At 40.3% G+C, this 17,820-nt stretch overlaps 1 protein-coding gene across 7 annotated transcripts in view; it reads left to right on the top strand.

Moving 5' to 3' along the window:
* dnah9 (dynein, axonemal, heavy chain 9) overlaps window positions 1–17,820 on the top strand; it is a 178,919-nt gene that overhangs the window by 143,245 nt on the left and 17,854 nt on the right. For 2 of the 7 annotated variants that reach the window (XM_044338787.1, XM_044338782.1), the window contains 4 exons: window positions 4,341–4,523; window positions 7,896–8,149; window positions 8,253–8,388; window positions 8,855–9,112. In XM_044338787.1, coding sequence (XP_044194722.1) covers window positions 4,341–4,523; window positions 7,896–8,149; window positions 8,253–8,388; window positions 8,855–9,094 — 813 coding nt within the window. In that variant the 3' untranslated portion in view covers window positions 9,095–9,112. The other 5 variants (XM_044338785.1, XR_006399614.1, XM_044338784.1 and 2 more) reach the window with 5 other exon arrangements.

Below are 17,820 nucleotides of genomic sequence, written 5' to 3'. Positions count from 1 at the left end.
GTTTGGACATAACTTATTCAAATTGTTGCAGGAAATCTCAAAAAGCCATTGTGTTGTCTCAGTGTACTCCATCACTATTCATTGGATTTGTTTGAGTTTTGTAACCATCAGGGCTTCTTATGATGCATTTACATTGTCATTCACAATTTTGAATGTACAGTTTTTAAAGCCTTAACATCCAGTTTCCTTCCTTTTCTCCTTAAGTAACTTCAAGATTGGAAAAATCTTCTTATTCCACACTGACAGTATCACATATATGCTGTAGTATCATATATTTTATCAGCTTGTTCCAGCTCTTCATTGAAGCTATTTGATCTGTTCTGTTCTTTGTAGATAGCTGAGTTAGCGTGATTTGATCATTGATGACCAAGAGTTTTAGGGCAAACACCCACATATGAACTAATTTTCACATACAAATTACTTTTCTTGTAGGGGTGAAGATTTTAGATGAAATGATGAAATTACACCAACTCATTGCTATAATTTTTACTATAATAAAATAGCCATATATGATAAAACACACCACAGAATAAAATCAGTTCCTTAAATTCAACCCAGTTAAAACCTTGACTGTTAAAAGTCTGGGGACTGGGAATTTATCATCACATGTCAACACTACAATTTATGTGTTAAACTAGTTATAAGTGTACACAGTGTTTTTAGTTGAATTTATACAATCAATTACATTTAAATTTAAATAAGTTCATAAAGTAGAATGTAAATAATAATGTTTTAAATATAATTGGCCATGCAACTAAATCTGTTTAATCATGACCACAACATCACACATGGTCTAACCACATACTCATAATTATAATAACTACTACTCATAATAACTAATTGTATACCAACAATAGAAGTGTGGGAACTGGAAACACAGTGCAGCACAATGTAGAACAAAATAACACTTGTATCAGTACACATAAAATGAGACTTATGTCCATGAATGTATTGCCAAGTGCAACCACATGATCAGCACTCAGCTAATCATGAGTGAGGTTTAACTTTCTCCTTATTTCAAAATGAGAGTGCACTGTTATTCAAGATAACTATCAACCTTCTAACTGTGTTCAAAGAATCTAATTAGCTGGATGAGAACTGATAGGGTCATTTTAGCCTGATAACAGCACATTAACCTGTTTTAGCTACAGAGACCTAGATGTACCTCTTTTGGATAAGAAGTGGTTTTTTGCCTAGTTTGGTTTACCCTCCTGTTATCCTCGGGTCAATTTTGACCCAGGAAAGAAATTCTGAATTATTTTAACTATACTTGAGATCAGAGGAAAATATGTTGATGGATTATGGCAGACTGGTATATGTAAAAGTTTAGTCAGGATACTGTTTTAAAACCATTTCAATTTTTTTGATGACAGCACATAATGACACCTCCCGGGTCAAAATTGACCCGAGGACAACAGGAGGGTTAAAAGACAAGGACTCACCAGTAGGTTTATAGTTATATTTATCTATCGGATTATTCTCAGGCACATTTTTTAAAATTACTAAAGGTATGAAAATATTACAAACAAATGTCTGCATGGAAGCAAAATTATAGCTAGGGCCCTGTACCTGTATGACATCTGAGTGAAACATTCAAACCCAAGACTCCATGTTTTTTATGGTCTGTGAATTTTATACACATTTCCCCAAAATTCAGTCTGACATATTTAGTATCTTTGGACACATTGGAAAAGACTTCCACTGGAATTTAAATCAGGTTCTGTGGATTTGAAAGATGTTTGGTTACAGAGCATAGATTTGTCATGACTAACCCACCGGCAGGTCCATGAGGTGTAAGGGGACAGAAGGGTAGTATTTGAACTTGACTTTGGATCCCGATGTGCTTGTTGGAAAGTCAAGCCCTCACACACAGAAGATATCCTGAGCAAATATGTAAACCACGGCCTTTCACAAAGACAACTGTCGCACTAAACTCTGTGAAAAAGCAGCAAATCTTAAATGTATGATGACAACAGGTGACATTTTCTGTCGCTGCTGCACACTGAATTGGAAATAAATTGCAGACCAACTGTTTGGGGCCCCTGACAGCACCCAGGGTGATTTAACAGAGATGGCATTTTCTGGTTCAGCACTGAAATAAAGCTTATTTGAGTGTAAAACCTCAAACAAATATTCTGTCAGAGAGCGTGTGCAGCGTTGCACACTCCCTCAATGGAGCAAGTGTCACTTTTTAATAACATAAATAAGGGTCTTGCTTGTCTGAATGTTAGCTTTGTTAAAAAGTGGTTTATGCTTACTGTTGCTTGAAACAAGCAGCAAAGGATTTTTTATTACTCTTAATACCATATTCAGTCTGATTTCTGTACAGTTTTTTTCCTTTTCAATAAGAACATATTTATTTTTCTTCTAGCGAATGATGAGATGGCTCTTAAGCATGAACTAAAACACTATTCATCCAAAATAATTGCTTTTTGTTCAGTGCAAAACAGTGTCAATTAAAAGGGAAAGTTACGTTGTGGTAACATTTGCTGTGGTTGTGATATAGCAAAATAAACTGCTTTCTCTTACATGCTTCAGGAATCTTGGGGAATGTTTCATGAAGGTGGGCTCAGGAAAGCAGGATTTATCTTAAATGACACTATAAAACTGAACCTAGGACATGGAGCACAGATGATGAAGTCACAATAAAGAAAACTGATATGAAAAGACAAAACTGTAATGTTCACTGCCACAGAAAATATCTTATTAAACATAAAATATGGAAAATATTACACTGTCACTAACAAAGCGAAAGAGAACTTTTTTTCCACATGTGCACCAGCAGTGACCTCAGACTCAGTAGAGATTAACTCAAGTCCACTGAGCTCCTCTGTTAGTTCAGTTTGTTGCAGTACTCTGCTTGTAAGAATGACTATTGTAAATGTTCAGTGTATCATAAGTGCATAGCCGCGGGAACATGCAGAATTATTAAAAAGTACAACTATTAATTAAGCTTTTGAGTTTATTGAACACCTGCAGCATCACACAGCAGCAGAAACAATAAATGTGTCTCCAGATTAAAGTGACGCCGTTCACAGAGCAACAGTAAAGAGGGACTGTCAGGGAGGAAATTGGAGAAAACACTGTTACAGGCTAGCAGATTGATTTTATCTCTAGTTAAAGATAATAGTTTGGGGACATTTTGGGAAACATACTTAGTTCCTTTCTTGCCAAGAGTTACAGTAGATGAGAAAATTGATACTACTCTCTGGCTGGGAAAAAATGGGCAACAGCCAGGTTTGCTCTGACCAAGGGTAAAATTAATCCACCTACCTACTGCTGGTTGCCAGGCAACCTCATGGTGACGGAAAGACGCCAGGATATCACTGTGCCTGGCTACGAAAAAGTCCAGAAAATAACCCTAAAAGCACAACTTGTCACTAAAAAACAGAAGTTGGAGAAAGAGTTACATATTAAAGGTTGTCACACTCTGTTTTTGTACTTATTAAATAACATGTAATGTGTTAAATATTGAGCTTTAGAGGTGTTAGTATCAGTCTAACCAGGCTAGCTGTTCCCTGCTCCCAGTCTGAAGACATAGGTTTCCATGGCAACTTAGATCAGACTTATTTAAACCTCATTTATAAAACAGACTTCCCCAAAAATTAGCCTTATTCACTGAAGGAAGCCTGGAGTAACTGCTATTCTTGCTTTATGAAACACCCATCTAGCATCAAACATATTAGCCGCTGCATGTTGTGCGTGTGTGTGTGTGTGTGTGTGTTTCTGTTCCTCGACGTATTATGATGTGTGACCTTTCTGGCTCAGAAGCCTAGATACCCCTGTCTTAACTGATGACAGCCATGCAGAGCTTACCAACGAGGCCAGCTTTGTATTCAGCGAGCTCAGTAGCTGCCAAGCCCAGATCAGATATTTGAACTGAAAAATCCATAGATATGATGACCTCATATCCTTTGTTCGGCACCTAATCCGCTGATTGATTGCTAATGCTGGTTGCCTTGGGAAAATGTTGACACAGACATTAGCTTTCATCACTTACCCACAAAAATATGATGTGAGCATTGATTTTCTGAAGGGATTAGACTGTTATTGAAAACAAAGAGCTGCCGTTGCAAAATATATCTTCATGAATATTTATGGTACTGTCTATTTAAAACTGTAACAGTTTCTCAGGCTGTCAACGTTGGCACTACTGAGTTTATCTGACGCAGATAACCTCAATCTCTCGCAAGTCTTTTATTTCAAGGAGTATTCTCTCCTCCTTTTGTTGTTCTTGCCCTGAGTATCTTTAATAGAAACAGTAGGATGATCCAGAAGAGTAGGGCTACGCAGATGTTCTGACGAGCAAACAATAATGTTTACTGTCAACTCATCTTAAGGTGCGCGCGGTGCTGGAAGAGATCATGGAGAAACTCCCGGAGGAGTTCAACATGGCCGAGCTGCTCGGGAAAGCAGAGGAGAGGACTCCCTACCAGGTGGTGGCGCTGCAGGAGTGTGAGCGCATGAACCTCCTCACCCAGGAGATCAGACGCTCCCTCCGCGAGCTCAGCCTGGGCCTCAAGGTGAGAAGACTGTAATGCTGGAAGAAGGGCTGCTGATCATGATAATTATGCTCCTCTCACTAGTGCAATACCATCAGTGCTCTTCAGATTGAAATAGCTATACTACAGACATGGAAGGTTCTTCAGTTGAATCTTTTTCTGCTGAGCATTTTATAAATGAAAAGACAATAATTGCTGTGGCAGCCGATCAGTTCAACAGAGTTTGTCAGCTTTTTGCTTAAATAAATGTGTGATGACATGCTTCATAGATAATATAATGATTTCATTCTTTATTAATCATGGCGTTTTGATTTTTGATTTCACTGAGTTACAGAACGTTTTTGATGGCTACAAATGTCTTTTACAGAAGAATTAAGACATTAGTATTCATCTGGAGTTGTGTTTCTGGTCACCCAACAAATGTAAATTGAGTATTCTCTCTCCTTTTAGCTCTGTTTTGAAAAATATCTGGCTCTTTGGCTGCTAAATGCTCCGCTATGTTCTTTAGCTAGTTACTAACTCAGGTTAGTGTACAGTGAATTTATCACAGCTTTTTCACTGAAAACAACTACCTGCTGCTGCCTCTTGAAACGAGGTTGATGAGAGCAGTGAGACTGAACGGAAACAGTAAAGTTGCAGACAGTAAAACCAAAACAATGAACTGAAAGAGGCTAAAATGCCGAGAGGAACTGCAGAGTTGAGTGATAATTCTCTGTGGGTTTGTCACTTCAAGCAATTCCATCCACATTACCCATAATCATTTGATCAGTTGTTGTTTTAAAAATATTGATGAGTGCGGCTTTAATATTTGCTCTGTAGTGTAGCAAAATATGATGTAAAATAAATGGCTAATTCAAAGCATTGTTTTATTCACCTTCACATCATTTCACTTATGCTGTAATAATTGTGACCAAATGTTTTGACTCCATCGTTCATCTGTTATAAGTGCAGAGGCACATCGCTCACATCATCAGAATAGATAAGCAGCCTTATTAGCCATTAGGCTTCCAAGGCAGGAAACTGACCCTGACCCAAAAAGTCCCACAGTCACCACATGTCATTTGGTTTTTGTCATGTGATTAGTTGCAAACCATTATTGTATTAGTTAATCTTGATGCCTTCCGTGGCTTGTAGAGGAGCCCTGTGTCAAAATGTACACACACACACTACATATTTGTAAAAGAAAAAGTCAAAAATTAAAAAAAAAAAAAAAAATCTAAATGTGCAGTCTGCTATGAGCTTCTTATTGCTCTTCAAAACAAAAAGGTTTGTTGTTTTTGTAGTCAGTTATTTCAGACTATTTTTCCTATTGCTGCGTACTGCCTGGAAGCACTTTAATGACCCATGTGTGTCCACAAATCCCACTGGCCCAGCAGGGACTGAGCACCAGCATAGTACCATTAAATGGAAAACAAATGTACTGTGAGTGAACTGTCCTTCGAAATCCACCACAAAACCCTCAATTATCCCCAACATCTATGATTCACACTACGCTGGCTGGGCTGCAGTTGACACCGACAGGCTGCTGCATTAGTGTTCCTGCATAACTAAACCTTTCTCTCTATTGTTTGTCAGAAGCCCGGTCTTAAGAATGACTCAGAGATCTGGCTTACAGAAGAGCAGAAAAAGGAATGAGACGTCTGCGCCGTGTGTGTCAAGCCTGACTGAGTCATGTGTTAACAACAAAACGGGAAAAAAAAGAAAAAGGAGGAGAAAAACGTGTAAAACCGTTTGTCAGGAGTTATGAGGCTTCGATCTCCCGACGCTACAAGCCTCAATAAATCGGCTCAGTGATTTAAAAGCCATGTAGACTATTGTACCAGCAAATGGAATCATATTTTGTCTTTACAGGGGAATAAATAGGAACTATCAGAATGTTAGCCTTGGTGAGATGGTGCAGCTTCATAGTGCCATGGTGATGTCAAGTGTGCTGTGGCTGAACCGACGGGATCAGGATTATTTTGGTGAAGGGTTCAAAGCAAACGCTCCGATATAGATCAATCTATAGAAACCTTATCATCCTCATAAAGAATTGTTATGACTATCACATATAGGTATCTATACATCAGCAATACATCAGCTCCAGTATCAGTTGGTGAAGGACACCACTGTTTTCACTCGTATGCCGTCTCATTACTCTCCAGTGCCATCTTCTCTATCTTACAGCATTTTTCCTTATCTGGCGTGTTTGTTGTCTTCATGTTTATGTATGCATCAGTAGTTTCTGAGGGCTTGTTACCGTTCAGCACCTTACGTGGCTGGGAGATGTCACCTCCAATGTTTGGCTGCTGAGAAAGTGACACGTTGAACTCTTGGTTCCTTCCTGTAATGAAAATTCACAGACCAAATGAAGAACTGTAATGTACAAAAGAGGCAGTACAAGAGGCTGTCAACGTTCCTAACAGTCTTCCTAATTAAAATAGATCATATCCAGCTGATCCGAAACAGGATGAGAGCCAAATTATACAACAGATTTTTCTAAAATGCGCATGCCGCCTGTTCATTAAAGTAAGATAAACACTGGAAAAGTCAAATTAAAGCAGTAAAAGAGCCCAACTGAATTAAAATTGCAGTTTTTCTGCTACAGCATACAGCTTTGCTCTTTAAAGTGGCTGTAATTGATATTTGTATAATAACAATCAATCAAATGACTTTCATTTGTAGTGATGAACCTACAGAGAATTATCAGTGACTCTGCAGCTCCGCTCGGCTTTACAGAGCTTTATAGTGAGTTTCAGCTCATTGTTTATCTGTCCGGCTGCAACTTTACTGTTTTGATTCACTCTCAGCGCTCTCATAGCGTCATTTTCGGCCGCAGCAGGTGGCTGTTTTCAGAGAAAAAGCTTTAAAAAGCCACCGTACACTGTCTGCTCAGCACCAAACGGCAAACAGACACAGTTAGCTGTAGACTAGCTGGTGAACATAGCGGAGCATTTAGCAGCTAAAGAGCCAGATATTTCCCTCAGGAGTTGGTAGAGAGCAAAAACAGAGCTGAAAGAGAGTGAATATTGGACTTATATTCACCAGGGGAACAGAAACACGACTCTGAATGAATGATAATGTTGCTCCATAACTGCTTGATATGGAAATAAGCAACTGTTTGCTTACAAGGTTAACATATCAACTCACATCCACTGGGGGAAAAGTGCAATGCTAATTTCAGTTTGCAAGCTAGATAGCTGGTAAGCTAGTCAGCTGTACTACAGTTAGCTGTTCTGCTGCTAAATGTTGTGGCCCTTACTCTTTAATACCACCATGACCACTGTCATAAACACCTTCCTTTAAATAATAACAATGTTAACAATAAATTAGAAAATCACTTTTTTGACTTTTGTGATTTTCGTTGGACTTCAAATGTTAAATGTTCTCTTTTCTGTGACCGCCACCCTTCAGGGAGAGTTAACCATGACCAGTGACATGGAGAACCTTCAGAATGCTATTTTCCTGGACCTGGTGCCAGACAGTTGGACCAAGCGGGCTTACCCCTCCATGTCTGGCCTGGCCCTGTGGTTCACTGACCTGCTGGCCAGGATCAAGGAGCTGGAAGCCTGGTCAACAGACTTTGTCCTGCCCTCCGCAGTGTGGCTGGCCGGCTTCTTCAACCCACAGTCCTTCCTCACCGCCATCATGCAGGCCATGGCTCGAAGGTACTGCACAGTAGGCTCGGTTTGCCTGCAGCCATCGCAGGTGGAAATCTGATTAAATCGACTTGCCTGTGATACAATAAATCTCCTTGTGTTTGGATGACAGGAACGAGTGGCCTCTGGACAGCATGGGTCTGCAGTGTGATGTCACCAAGAAGAATCGCGAGGACTTTAGTTCCCCGCCTCGTGAGGGGGCTTACGTACATGGGCTGTACATGGAGGGAGCACGCTGGGACACGCAGGTTAGTTGTCACAGAGTTGCTAAATGGCTGATTATCATGTCATTACACGGTGTAGATAGAAAATAAACAAAAATAACAGGAGTTTATACTGTAATATTCCTTTTCACACTACCTCTGATGATGGATGACAGACTCACACATGAACATAAGGTGAGCTAACCTCAAAATGCATCTTTAAACTGAGTCAAGTAAAGAAACCTTGATATTTCCCTCCCCTGCAGGGACTCCACATTCCCTTTTTGGTTTAATTTTCTGCTTTGCATCCTGCTTGTGTTCAGCTTTCAGAGTGCAGTGCATTACTCAGCTTCCCAGGGCTCTATCTATCTACATACATACAGCTACTGTATATGCGCCCAGCTTTCAAGGAGCATCCCTGTAGACTTCTTAATTAGGGAATGTGCAGAGTGTGCAGTTGAACACTTAGATCGCCCTTTAGTGGAGTGGTTCCTTTTTTTCTTCATTAAAGTTGGAGACGCAGGCAAATAGACAGGCGGACAGACGGGCCGGGTCGGCTTCTCCTCACGACTCCCCCCCCCTCCCTCCACCACCTCCTTCCCACCGCTCTTCTTCTCCTCATCCTCCTCCTTCTCTCTTCACGCCCTCAGTCCTGTGCCAGTGGTGGGGAGTAGCAGAGTGTGAAGAGGAGAGTAAGCAGCGCTACATCTGGACACAGCTGTGCGCAGCAATAAAAGTCAAAGATTTATAATAAACCCACTCATCTATATTAATGAAGCTTGCGTCTTATTCAGCGGGGTTTCAGACATCAAAGACAGCTAGATACTGTGTATGATAAACACCTTGTGCGCTGAACAGATACGGTGGAAATACAGACATTATACAGGGGAAGGTTGTGTGTTCATGTGATGGACACCACTAATGGTGATGAATACACCAGCTCTTTGCCACACTAATCCATTTTTATTCCCTCAATATGTTGTAGGATTAAACAATAAAACTAGCTATCTGTTCCCCTAGTAACAGTGAATATACAGTGTCATAAAAATAATTAATCATGAATCTCAGCGAGCCCACATGGCCCGCTTTAAGATACCCATCATTTGTATTTACCACATGGACATACAGTTATTGGTATTTAACACTTCTTTAAAGTTTTATAGCAATCGCAGACGCAATTATAGCTTTGTCCTCTGAGCTTTCCAAAGTCATGAGGATTTACATTCATTCCTGAAAGTCACTATGCATGCATGGGGAAACTTCTGTTTGTCAGGCACTAAGTGTAGGAGGATTAATTAATGAGACAGACCACACTGTTTCAGTGTGTTTAGAGAGTGTGTATTGTGAGGCACAGCAGCTTGACTTCCACTCAAACTCTGTTGACTTTCACCACTTTTCAAGGGTACAACAATGTTGTGTTCTCTGAAAGTCTAACATCGCTTGTGGCAGCCAAGATTAGTCAAACATCTTTTCTTTTCTCTCTTGAAAAAGAACATTCTTAAATGCAGCCTCGATGGCAAGTACAAGTAATGGACAGGCAAGTTTTCACTGCACCTCACACTAATTTATTACTTCCCTCAGCTCTGTGAAATGTTTCTGTCTCTGCTTGACTGGCTCGTCAACCCCCTCCTTCCCTCCCTCCCTCCCTCCCTTTCCTCCCCTGCACTGTACTTTCTCTCTCCTTCAGACTGGCTTGATTGTCGACGCCCGTTTGAAAGAGCTGACCCCGACAATGCCGGTCATCTTCATCAGGGCCATCCCTGTGGACAAACAGGAGAACAGGAATGTCTACCAGTGTCCCGTCTACAAGACCCGCCAGAGGGGACCCACCTACGTATGGACCTTCAACCTGAAGACCAAAGAAAACCCCTCCAAGTGGACCTTAGCTGGAGTTGCTTTGCTTCTGCAGATGTAGCAGGTGTTGAGAGGTTTTATTGTGAAGGTTGTTGTGTTAACAGGGTCAAGGGTTGGATCCCATTTGGACCAAATATTTTAGTGTGAGACTATAAAACTTTTGAAAGATAAAAAAACATTAAATAACTCCATATCCTCCAATGAAAAGTTGAATTCATAAACAATAAAACACTCTTGCTCAATACAATACACACAAGATAGCAAACAAATAGACACTGCTGTGTAACTGATGTTACTGAGTCAGATCACCGACTTTATGACTCTTCTGCACTTGTGCGACTGTTACACAACTGTCCCTTTTCAAACAAATGCCAGCAACTAAACCAGGAACTTAAAGTCCTCTTCAAGCACCCCTGTTTGCATTCGTGCAATATGTTAGAACCATGAAGATTAGATAAATTACTCTCATAACAGATTCAAAAACAGCCACAGTGTACAAGACACAATGTTCACACACAAAGAAACAGTTATTGTGTTGTTCTCATTAACTGTGGTGCGACTCTGATGTTAGAATAAATTTAATGAATAGTTACAAAAGAGACATGCAAAGTTGACAATTTAACACATAAATTAGCACATAAACACAAAAATAAATGTTTTTTCTCTTGATCTTGCTCGCTCTCTCCTTCGCTCACACTTTCTCTCTTTTTAGACTAGTCAGAGAGCCAACAACATGACTTTCATTTTAACGTCAGTAAGCATCTAGTGCTGTTTACTTAGTTAATGAATACAAGTTGTCTCAGCTGGGAATTTTTTTTGTTTGATCAGTCAGTCCTGCAAATTCTGTCCAGTAACTTTTTTTGGCTCAGTGAACTATTTCTGAGAAATTAAATTTAATTCCTGGTTAGCAGGTAAGTTTTCAAAGCACCTGAAAAGGTTCCTGTGGTGGAAACAGGCTGTAGGATTCATCATGACACAGATAAACAGTTCAGTGCTTGTCTCACTAAAGTTAAACCATAAGTAAACACATAAAGACATGTTTGTTGTTTGATGTTGTCAAAAGAATATTGGGAAATGTAGGGAGATTCAGTTTTAAATGATATTGTAGGTGACACTTACAGCTAAACTGGCTGCAGTTCCATAAAAGTTCCATAGTCTCATTGTCATTTGAGGATGCATATACGCAAAATCACCTTTAAATGCAGGTTTGGGGGGGCCTATAAGTAGTTGAAGACTGTTAAAATCATCCATGACTCGTCTGTAGACCTTGTTTGAACTACTGTATCTAAGTTATTAAAATGCTAATTATCTATGTGTGCTTGTGCAGAAATTCCAGTAATATTCTCTATGTATGAGTCACTTTTTTGAGGAGGTGTTATAAAGCTATAGCTGTGTGGGGAATATCACAATAAATTTAACTAACAGATGATTTCACACATCTACAACACTACCTACACCATTTACACATTTTCATATAACATAATCACGTCTTAATTGATCATATAAAGCATATATTTTTTTATGTGTACAAGTAATTTCCACCTTTCTGAAACTTCCTGAATAAAGATGTTTTATCTTGTCATTCCAGATTGTGCATTCGGTTTTATTTTCACATACTCTTCAATATATCCCATTTTAGTGGTAATATGCAGTCATTTTCCTATCTCCCGTTTCCAGTCTCCCAGTTCTGCCTCTTCTCTTCCAAGTCTTTAGACCAACTCTCTCCCCCTCTCTCCTCCTCCTCCTCCTCTCCCCACTTCACTCCTTTCCTCCTCCTTCATTTGAGATTAAAAAAAAAACCCTTTCCAAAGCAAAAAGTGTGGAATCGCACAGATATATCCCTCAACATGTACAGTAGATGCACATGCACACTCTACAGTATAACCCAGCTTTAAAAATCTCTCCCTCCCTCTTTTCTGCTTGTTCTCTCGCTGTCTCAGCCCAGGTTCCCCGGCGTCTCCTTTATCTGGTTATTGGAGAGCCTTAACAATGCGCTCAGAGACAGAGAGGCGTGAGGAGGAGGAGCAGATGAGGGGAAGTAGGAGGAGGAAAGCAATGATGCAGGGTGAGGCAATTTATGTAGAACTCCCAAATTACACCTTCAGGTGGCATTATGAAAATTTATTCTGCCTGTGTACACGTGCACAGCGCCCATGCAACTGTAGAGTGGCTCTGCACGGGAGGAATCATTTGGCCCGTAGTGCAGCAGCAGTTACACAGTTATACATGTCAAGCTTTCCGTTCTAGCACAGCACGGATGCTGTTTATGATAACTGTGGGAGATTTACTACACGAAATTCTTTGTAATTTTTGAAACTGAGTTTTATTTCAACAATGTTTTTGGACAAAATTCAATCATAAGTAGATGAACTAGTTCTTCAAAACTTGTGAGGAGCTGCTGCACCTGTAGCACCATGATCAAAGATTTACACCATTTTTTCAGTGTGATTTTCCTGGTAAACCTATTTCTACTGTCTATATTCACACTACAACCGCCGCTGATATGACTACCGTATTAGACTAATTATTCATACCACACTGCATTCAAAACACCCACCATTCTCAATACCTGCAGCTCAATGCAGCAAAAATGCACTTGCAGATGTTTGACTGCAACGTATATAGTTACCTGCAGAGTATGTGTCAGTGCAGTAAAATTAGTCAGTTTATCACTCAGACTCACAACATTAACACACTTATCAAAATCAAATATCCCTGACAGTTTGGCCATGTAATATTTTAAAACTGACAGGATTAGTATTAGAAAAATGAATAGGTGTGCAAGCTCAACATAGCTTTCAGGCTAGCTTCCATCCTCTCCTTCATGGTGCCTGTTTATACAGTACTGGGCACTGGTCCAGTTGGTCCACTATAACATGGCTGGTAACAGAGAAAAGCTGCTGTGTCTGCAGAACAGAAACCCAATCCAGCCAGTGACTACGTGTGCATGCACACTAATGTTCCACTATTATTCCAAATATGACAATGTTCTGAATTTTATACGGGTCATATAAACAGCATATTCTGTTTGTATATTCTGAATTAGGCCTTATTCTGAATGTAGCATTTTCTGATTAAGACGTGGAATATGCTGATCTTATTTTGATTTTAGGAGCATTCTTTGGACGTGTATACAGCACATTTAGAATATGTGTCTCAACTGGGGTTTTTACCTCAGTTTCCAATCCAGCGATAGCTAATTCACTAACGCTAACAATGCAAGTTGGTTGAAAACTCCTTTAAATGAGAGCCCTTTCAAAAGTTCTTATGCACATGATGGCTATACACAATATAACACTAAAAGCCAGAGGTATTGTTTGTTGCTACATGAGCTGGAAACATTAGCATGCCTGGCTAACTAGTATACAATAACATTCTAGCATTACTTCCCAGGAGCATATCATTAGCTAGCTACATTATTTTGGGACATTTTTGTAGGTAAAGATATGCTCCTTAGAAATAATACTAGGTTACTACTGTAAGCTAGTTAGCCAGGTATTGTTGGGCAACGGATGCAGCTAATGTAGACTAAAACACTGTTTAATCCATTGTAATTTAGCTCTTGTGTTTCTGGTTCTGGAGAGCCTAAAAAGGACAGCAGCTTCCAAACTCTTAATCACTAGCATGTGTGTCGTTTATTCCTGCTCACGGAGTAGTGTAGGCACTGATTTGGAGCTTCACTTTGGACCAAAGAGTCCTCCAACCGTCCCTGCAGATCAACCGTTGTCCTGGTGTGACATGAAAAGCCAGATGCATGTAACAGCTCTCCAGAGCAGTTAATGATGGGGCTCTTTAGACTGCAGCGGCTACAGACCCCTAGTCTCTAAAGGCTAAAAACAGCATGGAGATTCATATTTCATATTTGTAGGTAATATGAGTGTTCTTGGCATGCTACTGAGGAGAGGATGCTGGAGTCAAAGGAGGGGAAATCTATCAAAGGGTTCATGCTCAGAATGGAAAAGAAGGTACCTTTAATCATCTGCTTGTGTGAGACGTCAGGCGGTTGCTAGGTTACAGGTCAGTCCAGAGAAGCCACTAATGTGAATGCTATAGAGATGCCTTGCTGTGCATGATATGTAAGCATGCAGAATTCTGATTTCAGTGAAATGCGGTAATGTGATTGCAAGGCTCAACAATAACTGATAACCACGGAGATGATGCCTTGAATTCCCACTGTTGTTCACTGACTGCATGTACTATCCACCAAGTCATTCTTTATATGTTCTACAACACAAAAACCAACAAAATGATCATCTGAGCGACGCCTAGTCATCCTGTGGTCATCTGGTGGGGGACAGACTTGCTATCACCACTTTCTGTCCACTTTTCTTCTTTTCGGTGGGCATCTTTGCTGTGAAGTGGTCACTTCTGTGCTGTTTTTGCACTACAAATACCCAGAAACCACTTGTCAGCCAAACAGTGTGTCCGCCACCCATCCAAAAACTTCACACCACATTCCTTCTGAGCACTAAGAAATGTGCTGTTGTGACAACCAAAAGAACTGCCGAGACACCTCGCTAGCAGTAATTTTTTACAACAGGCGTGTAAAGTGCTGATAAATAGCACAATGTTGTCTCAGCCTGTAATTCTATCTAACCCATTCTCCTCACTGCTCTGACCCAGAAGAGTCAGATGTGGCAGAAAGGCCGGATTAGCTGCTCACAATTCTGGTACAATACGGGGGCCTCGGCTACACTCAGCCTCCGGCTCCACACATCCCGCTGCAGCCAGCAGAGTCAGCTGCTGTGCAGACCAACTGCGAGAGGAGTAGTTTTTGGCTGGGGCTGGAGACTGGGGGTAATTAGCTTTGACAGAGCTGATGAGTTGCTAATTAAATGTTTATCTGAATCTGGCATCTGTCGTAAAACAAATGTCTGTTAGCTGCCTACAATCTGTGGATTATCACAAATAACTGGGGTTGGGTCCTGCATGCAGGGAGATAAGCTGGGAGAGGACGGTGATTTGGGGCACATTTTGAGCAGTCAGGCAAAAACTAGTCACAGCAACAGCACCTACTGTGTGTATGTTAGGAGCTTACTGTGACTCATAATGGCAGTGATTATCTCAGTCCACATTCAAGCTGGCACTTGTTTACTAACATACACTGAAATTTTGTGACTTTGTAGTAGCAGTGATTGTTATTTTTATCTGGAATTTTGATCATTTTAAATTATGTAATCAAAGTCTGTCTTTTATTCAATTTTACATCAACTTAAAGGGTCAGTTCACCCAAATTTAATTACAAGAAAAAAGCTATTCTCACTCACCACTAGGGTTATGTAACTATTTATGATACCTGTCAGCAGTCTAAGTTAGACAAATCAAAGTTGATATTAACGTTTGTGTATTTCTAGTTTGAAATTCCCTGTTTGTCTTTCCCTGGACACCTGGACAGTGTTACCTCACTGAAACACTGCAGAGGAATAGTATCACTAAGCAGGAACTGGCTCTAACAAGACTGTAACCCATTTGATTGGGTTAACTCAGACTGTTGAAGTCTCAGAACACGGACAATGAATTTTGTTTTCTTTGTCTAAAAAGTTGGTTAAATCGTTAAATAGTTTAAAAGTTACAAATCCCTAGAAGCTCATGAACAGTTTTGACGTAGCCGGGGGCAAGATCTGCTAATTCACAAGCAGGCAAACTGCGAGAGCACAGTCATACTGGCAAAGATAAAGTAGCACTCCAATATTTGGCTCAATTATTAAACCAAACAAAACAAAACTTACTAGACAGTCAGCGAGGAAGCATCTGTTCAACATGAAAATAATTATCTGAACTGTAGCTAAGTTTATTGTGAAGTGACAATAATAATAATAATAGTCATACAGAACAAAGGAGGAAAGTTAGTTAGCTTGTTAACAAAACTGTACTCATAAGTTCTATATGTCACATTCAACACTTTAGTACAGGTAGTGTATAATATGAAGGAAAAAACACCACATCAGAATTGTATAGAATAAAACTTCATTTTAGAAAAGCAGCATGTGAAGGTTTACACTAATATCCAGCAGCCATGGTCCAACCCCAACCCTCTGTCTGAAACTACTGATGTTCCCATCAACACACGTCATCGTCATCACGCTGTCTCTCCTGGATGGGCAGTCCAATTTTGCTGCCATGGTCTTCATCATTCACTGTGATGGAGCTCTGCCCCTCACTGTGGGTCTTTTGATGGACAGAAGTATTATACAAGATGTTCCAAAGTTTAAATATTACATATTTCATGTAGACAGAGTAGTAACTGTTCATGAGTAAATATATTCTAAACTGTCCTTCATTAAACTGTGGAGTGTGTCTTAGTATTGCTCAGTCATATCACAGGTTATCACCAGTAAGTGTCCAATCGCAGTCAAATGTTTAAGAACTTCATATTTTTAGGAAGCTTTAGTAATCTGATGGATCTTGTGGAGGGACAGAGCCGCAACACAGTGAGTGATGCAGCAACATGAGATGCATGAATAGAATGGAGCTTGATGCAGGACTGAAGCAGAAGCTGCAGGACAAACACCAACTGTTCCTTAGATGATTATCATCCTCTCAGTCTGCCCAGCCAGGAGAGACAGCATGATGGCACCTGTGTTGGTGTGTTGATGGGAGCATCAGCTTGTTCAGTCAGTTTACAGCCTTGCTTTAAACTTCTCAATGGACTTCACTTACATTAAACATTCTGTACACAATGCTCCAAATACCTACATGTGAAAGCTGCAGAACACACTTTCATTGATGCAGGAATGTTGTTAAAAGGAACCAACTCATAGCTCCAGCTCACCAACAGAAAGGCAGCAGGATCCTCACAATCCTCACAGCATGGCGTGTACCCAAAATTCAACATGGTGTGACGTCAACTTCACATTCTCTGTAAGCAAAGGTGCAGGACAAGATGTATGTTCACTTTAGCAGGAAAGCTAATATAGGTCGTTGTTCAGAGTGTCTCTTGTGTTGTGTAGCAGGATGCTACCAGGCTCAGTGTGACCATCTACGCTGCCTATGATAGAACAACAGCTTATCGCTTTATTCAAGATTTGATTGGCTAACTTCATTAGGACTTAAACCTTGTCTTAACCTTTCCTTTAGGAATTATTTTAACTACTTGTACTACTTCTGTCTGTATAGTGTGTCTGGTATGGTAGTGCTATCAGTTGACACTACATAAGGCAGTCAGTGTGTGTTGCACTTAAAGTTTCATTGTCAGCCTTTCTAAAGTGCAGCAGGCAGAATCGGTCAAGGAGGAAAAAGTGGCAAGAAAGAGGCCCATGCTGTAGTTAAGCAGCAACAAGCACTTGAAATCCTGGTTGAAGAGAGAGAAGTGATGCACTTGAACATAATGGAGTTGAACTGAACTATGCAGTCTAGTTTATGTCTGCACAACACGATGGATGTGTTTGCAGGGATTCTGCCACTGTCATGTTCTTTTGGCCTTTTCGATATCCACAGCAGCTTTGATGTTATAAAAACTGAGCAACATATATCTTCTCCCTCTATTGCTAGAGTGCTTCATTTACATGTGAAAAACTTGGGGGAAGGAATGACATTTTTTGTGATTTGACACCAAACCAGACCGGCGAATAGTTTTCTAGTGGCAGTGTCCTGTGAGGAAGATAACATCCCTACTGGAACTAG

Source organism: Thunnus albacares, chromosome 20 (genome assembly GCF_914725855.1).
Source record: "Thunnus albacares chromosome 20, fThuAlb1.1, whole genome shotgun sequence".
Taxonomy (NCBI): domain Eukaryota; kingdom Metazoa; phylum Chordata; class Actinopteri; order Scombriformes; family Scombridae; genus Thunnus; species Thunnus albacares.
Note: the sequence above shows the minus strand (reverse complement) of the source record. Positions and strands in the feature narration are given on the sequence as shown.